The 13,469-nt window shown below is 44.5% G+C and overlaps 1 protein-coding gene across 1 annotated transcript in view; it reads left to right on the top strand.

Moving 5' to 3' along the window:
- Positions 1-11,157, top strand: part of CDH1 (cadherin 1) — an 81,502-nt gene extending 70,345 nt beyond the window's left edge. Inside the window, exons 12-16 of the mRNA XM_006730078.3 lie at positions 1,807-2,031; positions 2,347-2,577; positions 5,414-5,544; positions 7,628-7,771; positions 9,345-11,157. Of these exons, the coding sequence (XP_006730141.2) occupies positions 1,807-2,031; positions 2,347-2,577; positions 5,414-5,544; positions 7,628-7,771; positions 9,345-9,554 (941 nt within the window). The 3' untranslated portion in view covers positions 9,555-11,157. The remainder of the gene's footprint in view (positions 1-1,806; positions 2,032-2,346; positions 2,578-5,413; positions 5,545-7,627; positions 7,772-9,344) is intronic.
- Positions 11,158-13,469: the final 2,312 nt, after the last annotated feature.

The following is a 13,469-nucleotide window of genomic DNA, read 5'->3' as shown; positions in this document are numbered from 1 at the left end:
TTTTTTTTTAAAGATTTTATTTATTTATTTGAGAGAGAGAGAATGAGAGACAGAGAGCATGAGAGGGAGGAGGGTCAGAGGGAGAAGCAGACTCCCCGCCGAGCAGGGAGCCTGATGCGGGACTCGATCCCGGGACTCCAGGATCATGACCTGAGCCGAAGGCAGTCGCTTAACCAACTGAGCCACCCAGGCGCCCTGACTCAATACTTCTTAATGTAAGGTCTAAGAAGAAGGAGAATGAGGTTTCGTAGAAAATCTGTTAGCTTCTTTTTTATTTTATTTTATTTGCATTTTTTTTTTAAGATTTTATTTATTTGACCCAGAGAGAGAGAGAGAGAGCGAGCACGCGTGAGAGAGCGCGCACAAGCAGGGGGAGTGGCAGGCAGAGGCAGAGGGAGAAGCAGGCTCCCCACAGAGCAGGGGGAGCCCGACGTGGGACTTGATCCCAGGACCCCGGGATCCTGACCTGAGCCGAAGGCAGTCGCCTAACCAACTGAGCCACCCAGGCGCCCCTAGCTTCTTTTTTAATTAGAAAAAATTTTAAATGGCACCTCCTATTTGTTTTTAATTCACATGATAAGGTAAAAAAAGATTTAAACATAAACCAGATATGGCATATGCATACAATGGAATGTTATTAAGCCTTAAAAAAAGGAAGGGAATCCTGTCACATGTTCAAACGTGGATAAATCTTGGGGGCATTATGCTAAGTAAAAGCCATGTCACGAAAAGGCAAATACTATATGGTTCCATTTAAGGTAAGAAAGCAGTCCAATTCATAGAGACAAAATAGAATGGTGGTAACCGGGGGCTGGGAGGAAAAGGGAAGTGGGGAGTTGTTTAATGGGTACAGAGTTTCAGTTTTGCAAGATGACAAGGTTCTGGAGATCTGTTCCACAATAATGTGAATATACTTACAGTGTTGAACCTAAAATATAAAATGAATTTTAAAATGGTTGAGATGGTAAATTATATGCTGCGTGGTTTGTTTTAACCACGATTTTTTTAAAGGGTAAAAAAAAAAATAATCACCACAGTCTTGCTACCCAGGCATAACTCTATATAGGTTTAAGATAAGAGTCCTGTGTTTTTTTCTATGATAAACTAATATTGATGGTAATACTTGAGCGTCTGTTTTATCTACTGCCGTATGCTAGGTGCTATGTCATAATGTAAAAGAAATGTCCAAGTCTGTTTTTGTTTTTTTGGGTTTTTTTTGAAAAGCAACTTGTAGCAATTTAAAAAGTTCAGCCCTTTGATAATGACCTTCAAGCCATAGAAGTTCTGAAAAGGGAGAATTGGTGGGGGGGGCAATGAGGAATTCTTGGAGTGGTTAAAATTTAATGGGTTCAGGGGCGCATGGGTGACTCAGTTGGTTAAACAACTGCCTTCGGCTCAGGTTATGATCCCAGGGTCCTGGCATCGAGCCCCGCATCGGGTTCCTTGCTCAGCAGGGAGCCTGCTTCTCCCTCTCCCGCAGCCTCTCCTCCAGCTTGTGTGCTCTCTCTCTCTCTGTCAAATGAATAAATAAATAAAAACTTAAAAAAAAATTTAATGGGTGCATAAAGGTATGTGTAGAAGAGGGAAGGAGGTGTCCTTGGTGTGAGGGTGATTTGAGTAATTGTTGTCAAAGCAGGAAATAAGCATATCAGAGAACAGCCAGATCTGAAGTGAAGATGCCCGGTGATGGGGAGAGCTGATGGCTCCCTAAAGAGCCAAGCCAAGATTGGAATTTGGTCTGATGGGAATCAGTAGAGCTTCATGAGTGTTCTTGAGCTGTGGCATTTCCTATGTATTTTCTCTTAGGTTCTCCAGTTGCTACCGGAACGGGAACCCTTCTCCTCATCCTCTCTGATGTGAATGACAATGGCCCCATACCAGAACCTCGAAATATGGACTTCTGTCAGAAGAATCCACAGCCTCGTGTCATAAACATCATTGATCCAGATCTCCCCCCCAACACATCTCCCTTTACAGCAGAACTAACACACGGGGCAAGTGTCAACTGGACCATTGAGTACAATGACCAAGGTGGGAACTGGAGTCTTACTTCAGAAACATTGCTCTGACTCCATGCTTTCCCTGCTCCTGTCCTCCCCCCTTCTGAAATTCCCTTTTCCACTTCCACGTGTCACCCCTTTTGTTTGTTGTGTGTTCATTTGCCCCTTCTACATTTGAGGCATTCCACCAAATTCCCTTTCCTTTCCTGGTATCTGACTCTGCAATGTACTGCCCAGTAACATACGACCCAAGCAGCTCCAATTTTCTTGACCCTAATAATTTTATTCTAGAATGAGGTTTTTTCCCTCCCCTTGTCCCATCATTTATTTTTGTTGCTTCCTCCAGCCCATGAATCTCTAATTTTGAAGCCGAAGAAAACCTTAGAGTTGGGTGACTACAAAATAAATCTCAAGCTCACGGATAACCAGAACAAGGACCAGGTGACCACCCTAGATGTGTTCGTGTGCGACTGCGAAGGGGTCGTCAACAGCTGCAAGAGGACGGCGCCCTACACCGAAGCAGGCTTGCAGGTTCCCGCCATTCTGGGCATTCTTGGAGGAATCCTCGCTTTACTAAGTACGTACGCCTGGCAAGCGGTTCAGCCTTTGGCTTCTAAAATGGGGGAGCTTTATCCCTTAGTGAACAGTTCAGAGAGAAGTTGGCCAAGACTGGAAGGCAGCCCTGTTTCATGAGATCAGCAGGAACCCAGTCTTCCATTTAGTTGTTTTTTCAATCCCTCAGGGTAGTGCTTCTCATGCTCAAGTACATACAAATCACCTGCATGAGGATTCTGAGCTGGTTATCTGGTGAGTCTGGGGTGGGGGCCTCAGATTCCATGTTTGTAACCAGCTACCCAGGTGGTGCAGATGTTGCAGGTCCTTGGACCAACTTGGAGCAGTAAGGCCTTGGGGTCCTTTCCTCATCAGCATGGTCTGAGCTGTCCTGCTCACCACCACCACTTCTGCTTCCACATTCTACATTCCATCCTGGAGAAGGGATGACAGAGAAAGTGGAAAGCACGTGTCTGGAGATGACACAAATCACCTTCATTCCCATCCCACTGGCCCAAACACAGCCACACCTAGAATTTCCCACTTGAACTGGATGGCCATGGGCCCATTTAAACCTTGGCAGAGGATGGGGGTGGAGTGTAGGGTGAATAGTGAGTATTCAATGGCTAAAAGGACAGTGGGGAAAAGGATACTGGGGGGAGCTATGGCAGTTCTACCATAGTCCTTCAAACTGATATCAACTGAGACCACCTAGAGACTGGTCCCTAGGGTTGACACAGATGCTGTGATGGTTTCTAAAAGCTTGGGATGGCAAGTTCGTTAGAAAAATTTCAAAGATGGTTTATAAATTAAGGGCTGGAAAGGGTGGTCCAGGTCATGAATGCCTTTGTGATCAGACGAGGGGGATGTGAGTCGACCCTCAAGGAAGGTGTAGGATGGTTGGGACAGAGGCTGGTGGCATCCAGACGGTCAGAGGGGCATTTGTGAGGGTTCCCACGCTAGTGAAGGCACAGAGAGGAAGGCTCGATTGGACTGTGGAGGGCAAAGAGGAGGCCAGCGTGGCTGGAGTAGAAGAAAGTTCTTGGACCAGTGGCATCACTCGGGTTTCAGTTTAGACTCAACACAGATGTTCTTAATCCCGCTGCTTTCTGCTTCCGCAGATTCATTCGCTCCCGCCCTCTTCTGATTGCGTCCCCTCAAAGCTGAGAAGGAAGGAGAGTGTGTTGTTCAGAATTCAGTGAGCTTTCTGGACCTCTGTTCCTCAGGGTTCACCTGGCTAAATTGCCTCTGTGGGGTGAGGTGAATTCACCTTCCTCTGCCATCATCATGGCTGGGGTCATGCAAGCCCTGCCTGCCCCCTTCCTTCCTACTCCACTTAGATTTGACTGGGCCAGTCAGCTTTGGGGACAGCAGTTACTAACTAGTACTTTCATTCTAAGGAAAATATTAAAGATTGTCGTTACACTTAAAACAATTGACTTTTGAGTAATAGCCTTCCCTCAGTGTGTTTGGGATACATTTTATGAGGCACAGAGGACAAGAGCAGAACTGCAGAATGTTCAAATGTGGAACCGTATTGAAAACGGGAGCAATGCCCGCATTCAGACTTGCAACTTCTTCTTCCTTGTGGGCAAGCGTAGAACTTACACTTCCAAAGATTACACTAGAAAAATGCCAGGATATGAAGGTTTTCATGTAGAGCCTCGATACTTGGTTGCTTGCTTTGTGCCAGGCTTTATGGGGATCCCACTGGGAATACTGAGGTTGTGGTACATGTTGGGACAGTACTTCCTGAAGTGATAACAGTATCTGTTTTGGTTACTTTCCTTTAAGTGACGTTTAAGTAATGTTTGATAAATAGTATCTTCTTGGAAATGATAACCTGCTTGTAGTTGCTCAAAGCCCCACGGGGATGGTGACTGTCTGCGTCTTACATGGTCTTAAGTACTGTATCCTCGGTGCTAAGACAGGCTTTGGCCCACTGAGCAAGTGCTCAGTGTTCCTGTTTATGAATCGTGGTCAAGGAAGTTACATTGTTCATCTGAATAAGGTCCTGGAATCTTGATGATTTCAGAAACAATAGGGAGGTTGGGTACTTGTAAGAAATCTTTTCCCCAAGTCTGTGCAACCTCTTGTTTCAAAGAAATACTGCTTCAGTAGGGTGTCCTTTAGAGAAACTTGGCCACAAGCACCTATTTAAAAAAAATACTAAATCATAATTTTTTCAGTCACAATAAATAGTTTAAAGATTTTTAACAATTAATTATTAATCTTCTATATCCTAGAAATATCCCAAGATCAGATGAAAACTTTGGAAATTAAACATATTTTAGAGCTTGCTTATGTGATTTTTGTCTTAAGAGAAAATAAAGTATTACCAGGCTGTTGAATGGTCTGTGTCCCATCCCTTGGAACTGATTAAAAATAATACGCATCTGTCCATCACATTTAGGCTGACCCAGCCCTGCTCACAAACCTTCGGTGGTTCTAGTTCAGAATCAAAGCCAAAGTCCTTCAGTAGTCGCCATGTCCCTGCCACCCTTCTGAACCCCTGTTTACTTCCTCCCTCGCTCACCATGCTGACCTAGCCTCTCCTTAGTCATGCCCATCGTGCTCCTGCCTCAGGGCCTTTGTCCCTGATTTCCTCTGCCTGGAGCATTTTAGCTCAGATTCTGGGAAATGACTGATTGGTTTAAGTCCAATTAAAGACCACACTTGAGTTCCCATGTACTTGTCCAGGATGTTACACTGCACATACTAACTTCAGGTCTGTGAGCGTCTGTGCGCGCTTTGTCTGGCAGCCATCTGCCCGGTAGGCAGGGCTGTGGTGCTCTGTGAGAGCTGCTTTTTATGGCCTTCTTGACCAGTGGCTCCCCTCGTTCTCTCTCCCCCCACCCCAGTCCTGATTCTGCTGCTTCTGCTGTTTGTTCGGAGGAGAGGGGTGGTCAAAGAGCCCTTACTACCCCCAGAAGATGACACCCGGGACAACGTTTACTATTATGATGAAGAAGGAGGTGGAGAAGAGGATCAGGTATGTTTTTAAAACAATGATACATGGCACGCCTGGGTGGCTCAGTCATTAAGCATCTGCCTTCGGCTCAGGTCATGATCCCAGAGTCCTGGGATTGAGCCCCGCGTCCCTGCTCAGGGGGGAGTCTGCTTCTCCCTTTCCCTCTGCCTGCCGTTCCATGTGCTTGTGCGCGCGCTCTCTCTCTCTCTGTTAAATAAATGGATAAAGTCTTTAAAAAAATAAAAATAAAAGGGGCGCCTGGGTGGCTCAGTCCTTAAGCGTCTGCCTTCGGCTCAGGTCATGACCCCAGCGTTCTGGGATTGAGCCCCGCATTGGGCTCCCTGCTCAGCGGGAAGCCTGCTTCTCCCTCTCCCACTCCCCCTGCTTGTGTTCCGTCTCTCGCTGTGTCTCTCTCTGTCAAATAAATAAATAAAATCTTTAAAATAAATAAATAAATAAAAATAAAAATAAAAAACCATGATACAAAGCTAAATGGCGATCTCTTTATTTGGAAGAAGCAATGATTAGGAGAAGGTAGACCTTTGAAATAACATTGTTCTGTTCAGCACCCAGATGAATGAACAGAGGCCAAGGGCAGCTAAGTAACTTGCCCAGTCACACAGGTAGGAAGCCGGAGAACCCCAGGTAGTCTGACTCCAGAGCCTAGTCTCCCTGTCACTGTTCTCAGGATACAAACTTCAAATTATCATCGACATACGGCAGCTGCTTTGTAATATTTTGTTTCCCTTGAGCTTGTAGGTATGCTAAACTTTTTTTTCTTATTGTACATGTTAAATCTTTAGGCCTTCTTTATCTTCCCTGATTTTGAAGATGGTCTTGCCTTAGCCCAGAGTGTTCTGGAGTTGTTTTTTTTTTTTTTAAAGTAATCTCTGTGCCCAATGTGAGGCTCAAACTCATGACCCCAATATCAGGAGTTGGATAGTCTACTGACTGGGCCAGCCAGCAGCCTTTTGGAGAATTTTTTGTGAATGTGTGTTCTATTTAGAAAGGGAACCTCGAAGGGGGGGGCACCTGGGTGGCTCAGTTGTTAAGCGTCTGCCTTCGGCTCGGGTCATGATCCCAGGGTCCTGGGATCAAGCCCCACATCGGGCTCCCCGCTCGGCAGGAAGCCTGCTTCTCCCTCTCCCACTCCCCCTGCTTGAGTTCCCTCTCTCGCTGTGTCTCTCTCCGTCAAATAAATAAATAAAAATCTTTAAAAAAAAAAAAAAGAGGGGGGGAACCTCGGGCCCCATCTCAGAGTTCTGCTTTGACTCTGGCCATGCATGAGCATATTTGCTGAGCTCTCTGGTCTGGAAGAAGAGCCATTGATTAGAATTTCAATGCCTGCTTTGCACAATGTATTAGGAGGTACAGAGAACTGTCCTTAAGGCATTTGTGGGATAACTGCTGATCTCAGCTAGTGTCTTAGTCCGTGTGGGTTGCTATAACAAGATGCCACAAACAGGTTGCTTAAAAACCACAGAAGTTTTTCTCACGGTTCTGGAGGCTGGGATGTCTTAAGATGGAGGCACCAGCAGATTTGGTGTTTGGTGGGGACCTGCTTCCTGGTTCACAATCAGCCATAATCTCAAGTGCACTCAACACAGCAGAAGGGGAGTTCTAGAGTGTCTTTTATCAGTGTGCTAATCCTGTTCCAAGGGCTCTATGTACCCTCCTGACTTGATCACCTCCCAAAAGTCGCACCTCCAAATACCACCATGTTGGGGATTAGGTTTCAATGTGTGAATTTGGAGAGGGACCCAGACATTCAGTCTATGGCAGCTAGACTCTCAAGAACCTGTAGATCAGCTGGGACTTAGTCACTTAGGCACAGCAGTCTACATCCAAGCCCACAGTTGTTCCTCACAATCCTTTTGTGCTGTTTTTCCTTCTAGTGCTATTTTGGAAACTCTTAGGTTGCAAACTGTCATTTCAGATTACATTGGCACATGCTTATAACTATCATGCAGTTGAAAGGGCATGATCTGATACCAGAATCTATAATCCACATATAGCCCTGGATTTGTGACTGTTCTTTGTTTCTTTCTTTTTGTTTTCTTCTTGACCTGTTTTTTACTCTTTGCTTTTACCTTTTTCTCCAAAGGACTTTGACTTGAGCCAGTTGCACAGGGGCCTGGATGCTCGGCCCGAAGTGACTCGCAATGATGTGGCACCAACCCTCGTGAGTGTGCCCCAGTACCGGCCCCGCCCTGCCAATCCTGATGAAATTGGAAATTTTATTGATGAAGTAAGTTAGCAAAACCAAAAGCCAACGTGCATGTCATCTCTAAACTCAGGAGCAGTTGGGTTGAAAGTGAGGAAAAAGTCTAGATTCTTTGCTTTACCACATTTTCTCCTTGCCTGATCCCTGAATGCTATATTTTATTTGTGTCTCATCTGAATTTCAGAACTAAAAGCACTTCAGACTGTTCCTAGTCAATTTGCAATATCCATATGGCGAAACCAAGAATTGCTTGTGAGGATTTAGTAGAACTAGAAATGAAACTAAAGAGATTCAGAGGAGATCCAGTTTGGTTTCACTAATGGCTCTTTTTGCCCCTGCATCCCACTGCTGGTTGGGATGTGATATTAAATGTGTATCACAGGTCTGCCTAAGGGCCAGAAAAATAGCGTCAATTTGTGTATGTTGGAAATGCATTCAGCTATGAATTCCAGAAGTTTAAACAGATATGAGGAGATTAACCTCATAAATTCTTGTTCTCGTGTTTGTTGCCACATGATCACAAGATGGCTGCCACACTTCCAGGCCTTGGGTCTGTATCCCAGTCAAGAAGAAGTAGGAAGGGCAGAGCAGAGGCCAGAAGTCTTTGTTCTAGCAAACTGTTAATGCAAGTAGGGAGTTCATCCTATATTATTGGCCAGAACTGTCACTGGCCAGAACTGTCCTTATCTGCAAGGGAAAATGAGAAATAAGGCATTAAGTTAATTAGCTTAGGGTAAGATGAGGACAAATTAGGGGTCAGGATGAGCAAAGAACCAAGTAAGCTAACAGTCCAGCAGGATCTATTTCCTTAAGCTATGTTACCTGATCCCTTGCTCAGTTACTGGAACAATTTTCAGGGCTTCTCTCATGATCCAGTGGCCCTCAGCGGGTCTTCATGGTAGAGGCTGGTTTTGCTTTCGCTCCTATGGGAGTCCTCACCAGGAACTACACAAAGCACAGAAGTGTTTGAAGTGAACAGGCCGGGTATTCTAGGAAGTTGGGAATGGGAAGGGTCAGTTAAAGCCTCCCTTTTAGATAAATCTGAATTCAGGTCCTTTCCTCCATTCACATGCATTTGTGTGTCATCACAGCTGATAGTAGCTTTTTTTATTTTTCTTTTTTTAATTACAAAAATAGTGTTTGCTACTTATAATAATAAACTTTGAAAATGTGTATAAAGAAAAAAAAAATGCAAGTCCTTTCTTCATGCCCCAACTTCCTCTCCAGAGTTAACTGTTAACAGTTTGGCATTCATCCTTCCAGACCTTTCCAGGTGGAAATGCTGTATGGACCAGTACGACTGTCCTCGTTGTTTTCAGCCTCTGTCCATCCTGACTGGCTTCTCTCCTGTCTACATAAAATGTATCATTAATTTAGGGGGAAACATTCTGCATCTTTACCCGTGATTTTGTCTTTTCATCAACGGTATAGTGTCTGTATCCATTTACCGTATTGGTGCTGACTGCTCCCAGTGTTCTGTAGGATGGTTGCGTTATCGTGCATTACGTGTTGCTGGAGGCACCTAGAGAAGGCATCTTGCCTGACAGATGTGCGATTCCTTTCATTGAAAGATCCTCCTGTCTTCCTCCTCCTTTAGAACCTGAAGGCAGCGGACACTGACCCCACGGCTCCTCCTTACGACTCTCTGCTCGTGTTTGACTATGAAGGAAGCGGTTCTGAAGCTGCTAGTCTGAGCTCCTTGAACTCCTCAGAGTCAGACCAAGACCAGGACTATGACTACCTGAACGAATGGGGCAATCGCTTCAAGAAGCTGGCGGACATGTATGGGGGTGGGGAGGACGACTAGGGGTCTTGAGACAAATGGGGAAGGAGATGGGTCCTTACACCATGTGGGGGAGAGTGCAGGGGTCATGGTTTTCCAGCTCCCTTCACTTGAGATGAGTTTCTGGGGAGGAGAGACTGCTCAGTGATGCAGTTAGGATACTTAGGATTACCACTTGATAGATCTATCTGTATTTTGACCTATTCTTTGAAGCTTTTTTTCTTTCATCATTCTTTAAATGGTGATACTGTCCAAAAGACATCCACACGTTTAATATTTCAAAAGAAGAGCTTCAGCCTCCGGAAGGTTCTGCTAGCAACTTGGAGGTTAGGTTCTGCTAGCAATTTACAGATTTCCTTACAAGCTTTCGTCTCATTTTTTTAAAGAAAGGGGGGGCTCAACTACCCTATTGTTGTGTGTGTGTGTGTGTCGTGTGTCTGTGTGTGTAATTATTTTTAATTTGTGTTCTTTCTTTCTCCTATCACTGCTCTGGTGTCCCCTGTTCTAATACCCACTGTTACTCCTTCTGAACTTATATTGCCCCAGACAGGAGTTCTCTGATGGAGAAATTGTTGGGCCCTTTCAGGATAGGAGACTTGGTCTTAGCCTGGCCAGAGTGTGACTGGGTATCATGGACTCGTAAGACCTTTAATGGTTCTCCTTTTTTATTTTCTAAGTACATAACTTGAAATTGGTGTCCATCCACTTACTTGTTCTGCATAAATATGTTTGTTATGTGTGTGTCATTATTGAGGTACTTTGGTTCTAAATAGGGAGCACTGCGCAGAAAAGGTGGTGAGTTTTCAGATGCCATTCAACTTCTAATGTTCATTTATCACTCAAAAGAGTGATCTCTTTCGACACTTAATGATGGTGCCTAAGTGCTGCAGCCAAAGACAGAAGGAGGTTTGTCACAGCTGAGGGCAACATGAGAAATGGGCTTGGAGGTGGCAGGAGAGATGTGTCATTGGGCCTGGCAATTTAGCAAACCGAGGCTGAGGATGATTGAGGTGGCTCTACCTCTAGTCCTGAAAATTCTGAAGAATGGAAGAATCTCAACATGTGTGTCCTATCAGGATCCTCCTGCCAGAGTTGGCACCTGAAGCCCAGAATCCCCAAGTGCCTGCTTTTGTTGATGCCTACAGAAAATGCTGGCTGATCTGGACACATCTACCCCAAATTCCAAGAGTTCGTAGAAAACCGAGGATGTTAGGAAATCCAATTTTTCCCCTTAGGAGCAGGAAGAAAATATGGCGCTAAAGGGTGCTAGCAAGGGGAGGGTGGGGAGAATTTTGATTTGGATCTTCTTTTAATTGAAATGCGAACTTCAAGAAACTTTTGACAACCACAGAAAATAATTTTATCTAAATTGCTTTACTGTCTGTCAGCTGTTTTTCAAAGGAAAAAAAATCATCCCTGCAATCAGGTCTTGGAATTCTCTTGATTTTTTAGCAATTTAAACTCTAACGTAGTCTTGTGTAGAGAATGTTACTATAGTTTCGAGTGTATACATGTGTGGGTGCGGATAATTTTGTATTTTCTTTGGGGGTGGAAAAGGAAAACAATTTAAGCTCAGAAAATTCTTAAATATTCATTTTTATAAATTTTATTAAAGAATTTTGTTAAACCATTGTCAAACACTTGTTTTATTTGGTTACACCACAATTCCAGGCAAGACCAGTGGTAGTTGAGCTCACTCAAAACGTGAAGAAGAAAACTTCATGTTGAAATGACTCCTCCAGAACTTGGTGTAATTCTCTTGAGGGCAGAGTGCAGGAAACTGCATTTAAAAGCTCACTTTATTTGGAGAATATCTCTCCGTGTGGTATGTGGAGAAACATTTAAATTCTCTTGTCAATGGAAAAACTGTGGGCAGAGCCGAGGGACCGAAAATAGAGCTTCCGACAACATTCATTCGGTCAGCAAAGTTTATGTAGTACAGCGGTCCACCATCAGGGAAGACTCTGGACCCCTCCCTCAGGGGACATTGGGCAATTTCTGGAGAATACGTTGATTGTCGTGACTGAGGAGGTGCTACTGTCCTCAGATCAAGGCCAGTGATGCTGCTAAATAGCCTGCAATGCATGGGGCAGCCATGTGCAACAAAGAACCATCAGGCCCAAAATGTCAGTGGTGCTGCTGAGAAACCCTGTTCTGTGACTTTACTCTGCTGGAGGGGTATAATCATATATGTATATGTGTGTATGTGTATATATATATATTTTTTTCTTTAAAGTGGAATACATAGATCTTCTTCGACTTTGATGTGGTTACATCATGATGTGGTTACAGTAAATTATCGTAAGTTGAGAACACGTCAAAAATGCACTTAATATGCCTAATCCAGCAGACATGATAGCTTAGCCTAACCCACTTTCAGGGTGCTCAGAACACTTAACTTCAGCCTAGAGTGAATAAAATCATCTCACACAAACCATTTTATAACAAAGTGTTGAATAGCTTGTGTCATTTATTGAATATGGACAGTGAGAAACCGAATGGTTGTGTGTTGGTTGGTTACCTTCCTGACCGCAGGACTGACAAGCTGTGCCTGCCACCGCCCAAGCATCCCGAGAGTCCGTCCATATTTCACTAGCCCAGGAAAAGATAAGACTATGAAGGATAGTTTCAACTGAATGTGTTACTTTCCAAGGGTACAGTTCAGTGATACTAAGTACATCCAAAATGTGTAACCATCACCTCTGTTTCCAGAACCTCTGCATCATTCCAAACAAATTCTGTAACCATGGGCAATAAGTAACTCCCTGTTCCCTCCCCTCCCCTCCCAGCCCCGGTGACTTCCATTCTGCTTGCTGTGCTCATGAATTTGACTCTGCTAGGTATTTCATGTAAGTGGTGTCCTGTAATACGTATCCTTTTAAACTTGGCTTGTTTCACCTGGCCTCATGGTTCCCAGGGTATTGCAGCACGTGTCAGGACTGCTTACTTCATTGTGTGTATATACACCATGTGTTACTTATCCGTTCATCTTGGGTTGTTTCTACCTTGTGGCTGTTGTGAATGATGCCGCAGTGAACACTGGCATACTGAAACTTCAATTCTGGTTATCTACCCAGGAGTCGAATTGCTAGGTTATATTGGTAGTTCTATGTATAGTTTGAGAAGCTGCCAAGGTATAGACCTAGATTTGGTCCAGGAGCGAAAATTGAAAATCCATAAAAGACTTTTTTTAAAGAAAAATTGGGCAAATTTTTTTTAAGATTTTTATTAGAGGGGTGCCTGGGTGGCTCAGTCAGTCGTTAAGCGTCTGCCTTCGGCTCAGGTCGTGATCCCAGGGTCCTGGGATTGAGACCTGCATCGGGCTCCCTGCTCCGCGGGAAGCCTGCTTCTCCCTCTCCCACTCTCCCTGCTTGTGTTCCCTCTCTCGCTGTGTCTCTCTCTGTCAAATAAATAAAATCTTAAAAAAAAAAGATTTTTTTTAGAGGGACGCCTGGGTGGCTCAGTTGGTTAAGCGGCTGCCTTCGGCCTGGGTCATGATCCTAGAGTCCTGGGATAGAGTCCCACATCGGGCTCCTTGCTCAGCAGGGAGCCTGCTTCTCCCTCTCTCTCCCTCTGCTTGTGCTCTCTCTGTCAAATAAATAAAAATCTTAAAAAAAAAAAAAAGGTTTTTATTAGAAAGCACAAGCAGGGGGAGGGGCAGAGGGAGAAGGAGAAGCAGACTCCCCACTCAGCAGGGAGCCTGAGGTGACATGGGGCTCTCCATCCCAGGACTCCAGGATAATGACCTGAGCCAAAGTCAGATGCTTAACCGACTGAGCCATCCAGGTGACCTGGAAATTGGGCAAATTTTAATACGGATCTTAGAGTAGATGATATTCCTGAATAAATACTAGTTTTCTTGGGGACATAGTTCACTAGGAGAACCTTATTAGGAGATAAATGATGAATTCAGAGATAAAAGTTGTTGTGACGTCTGCA

Source organism: Leptonychotes weddellii, chromosome 16, assembly GCF_054177405.1.
Source record: "Leptonychotes weddellii isolate Sample4059 chromosome 16, ASM5417740v2, whole genome shotgun sequence".
NCBI classification, from domain to species: Eukaryota; Metazoa; Chordata; class Mammalia; order Carnivora; family Phocidae; genus Leptonychotes; species Leptonychotes weddellii.
This window is presented reverse-complemented; position numbering and strand designations above follow the sequence as displayed.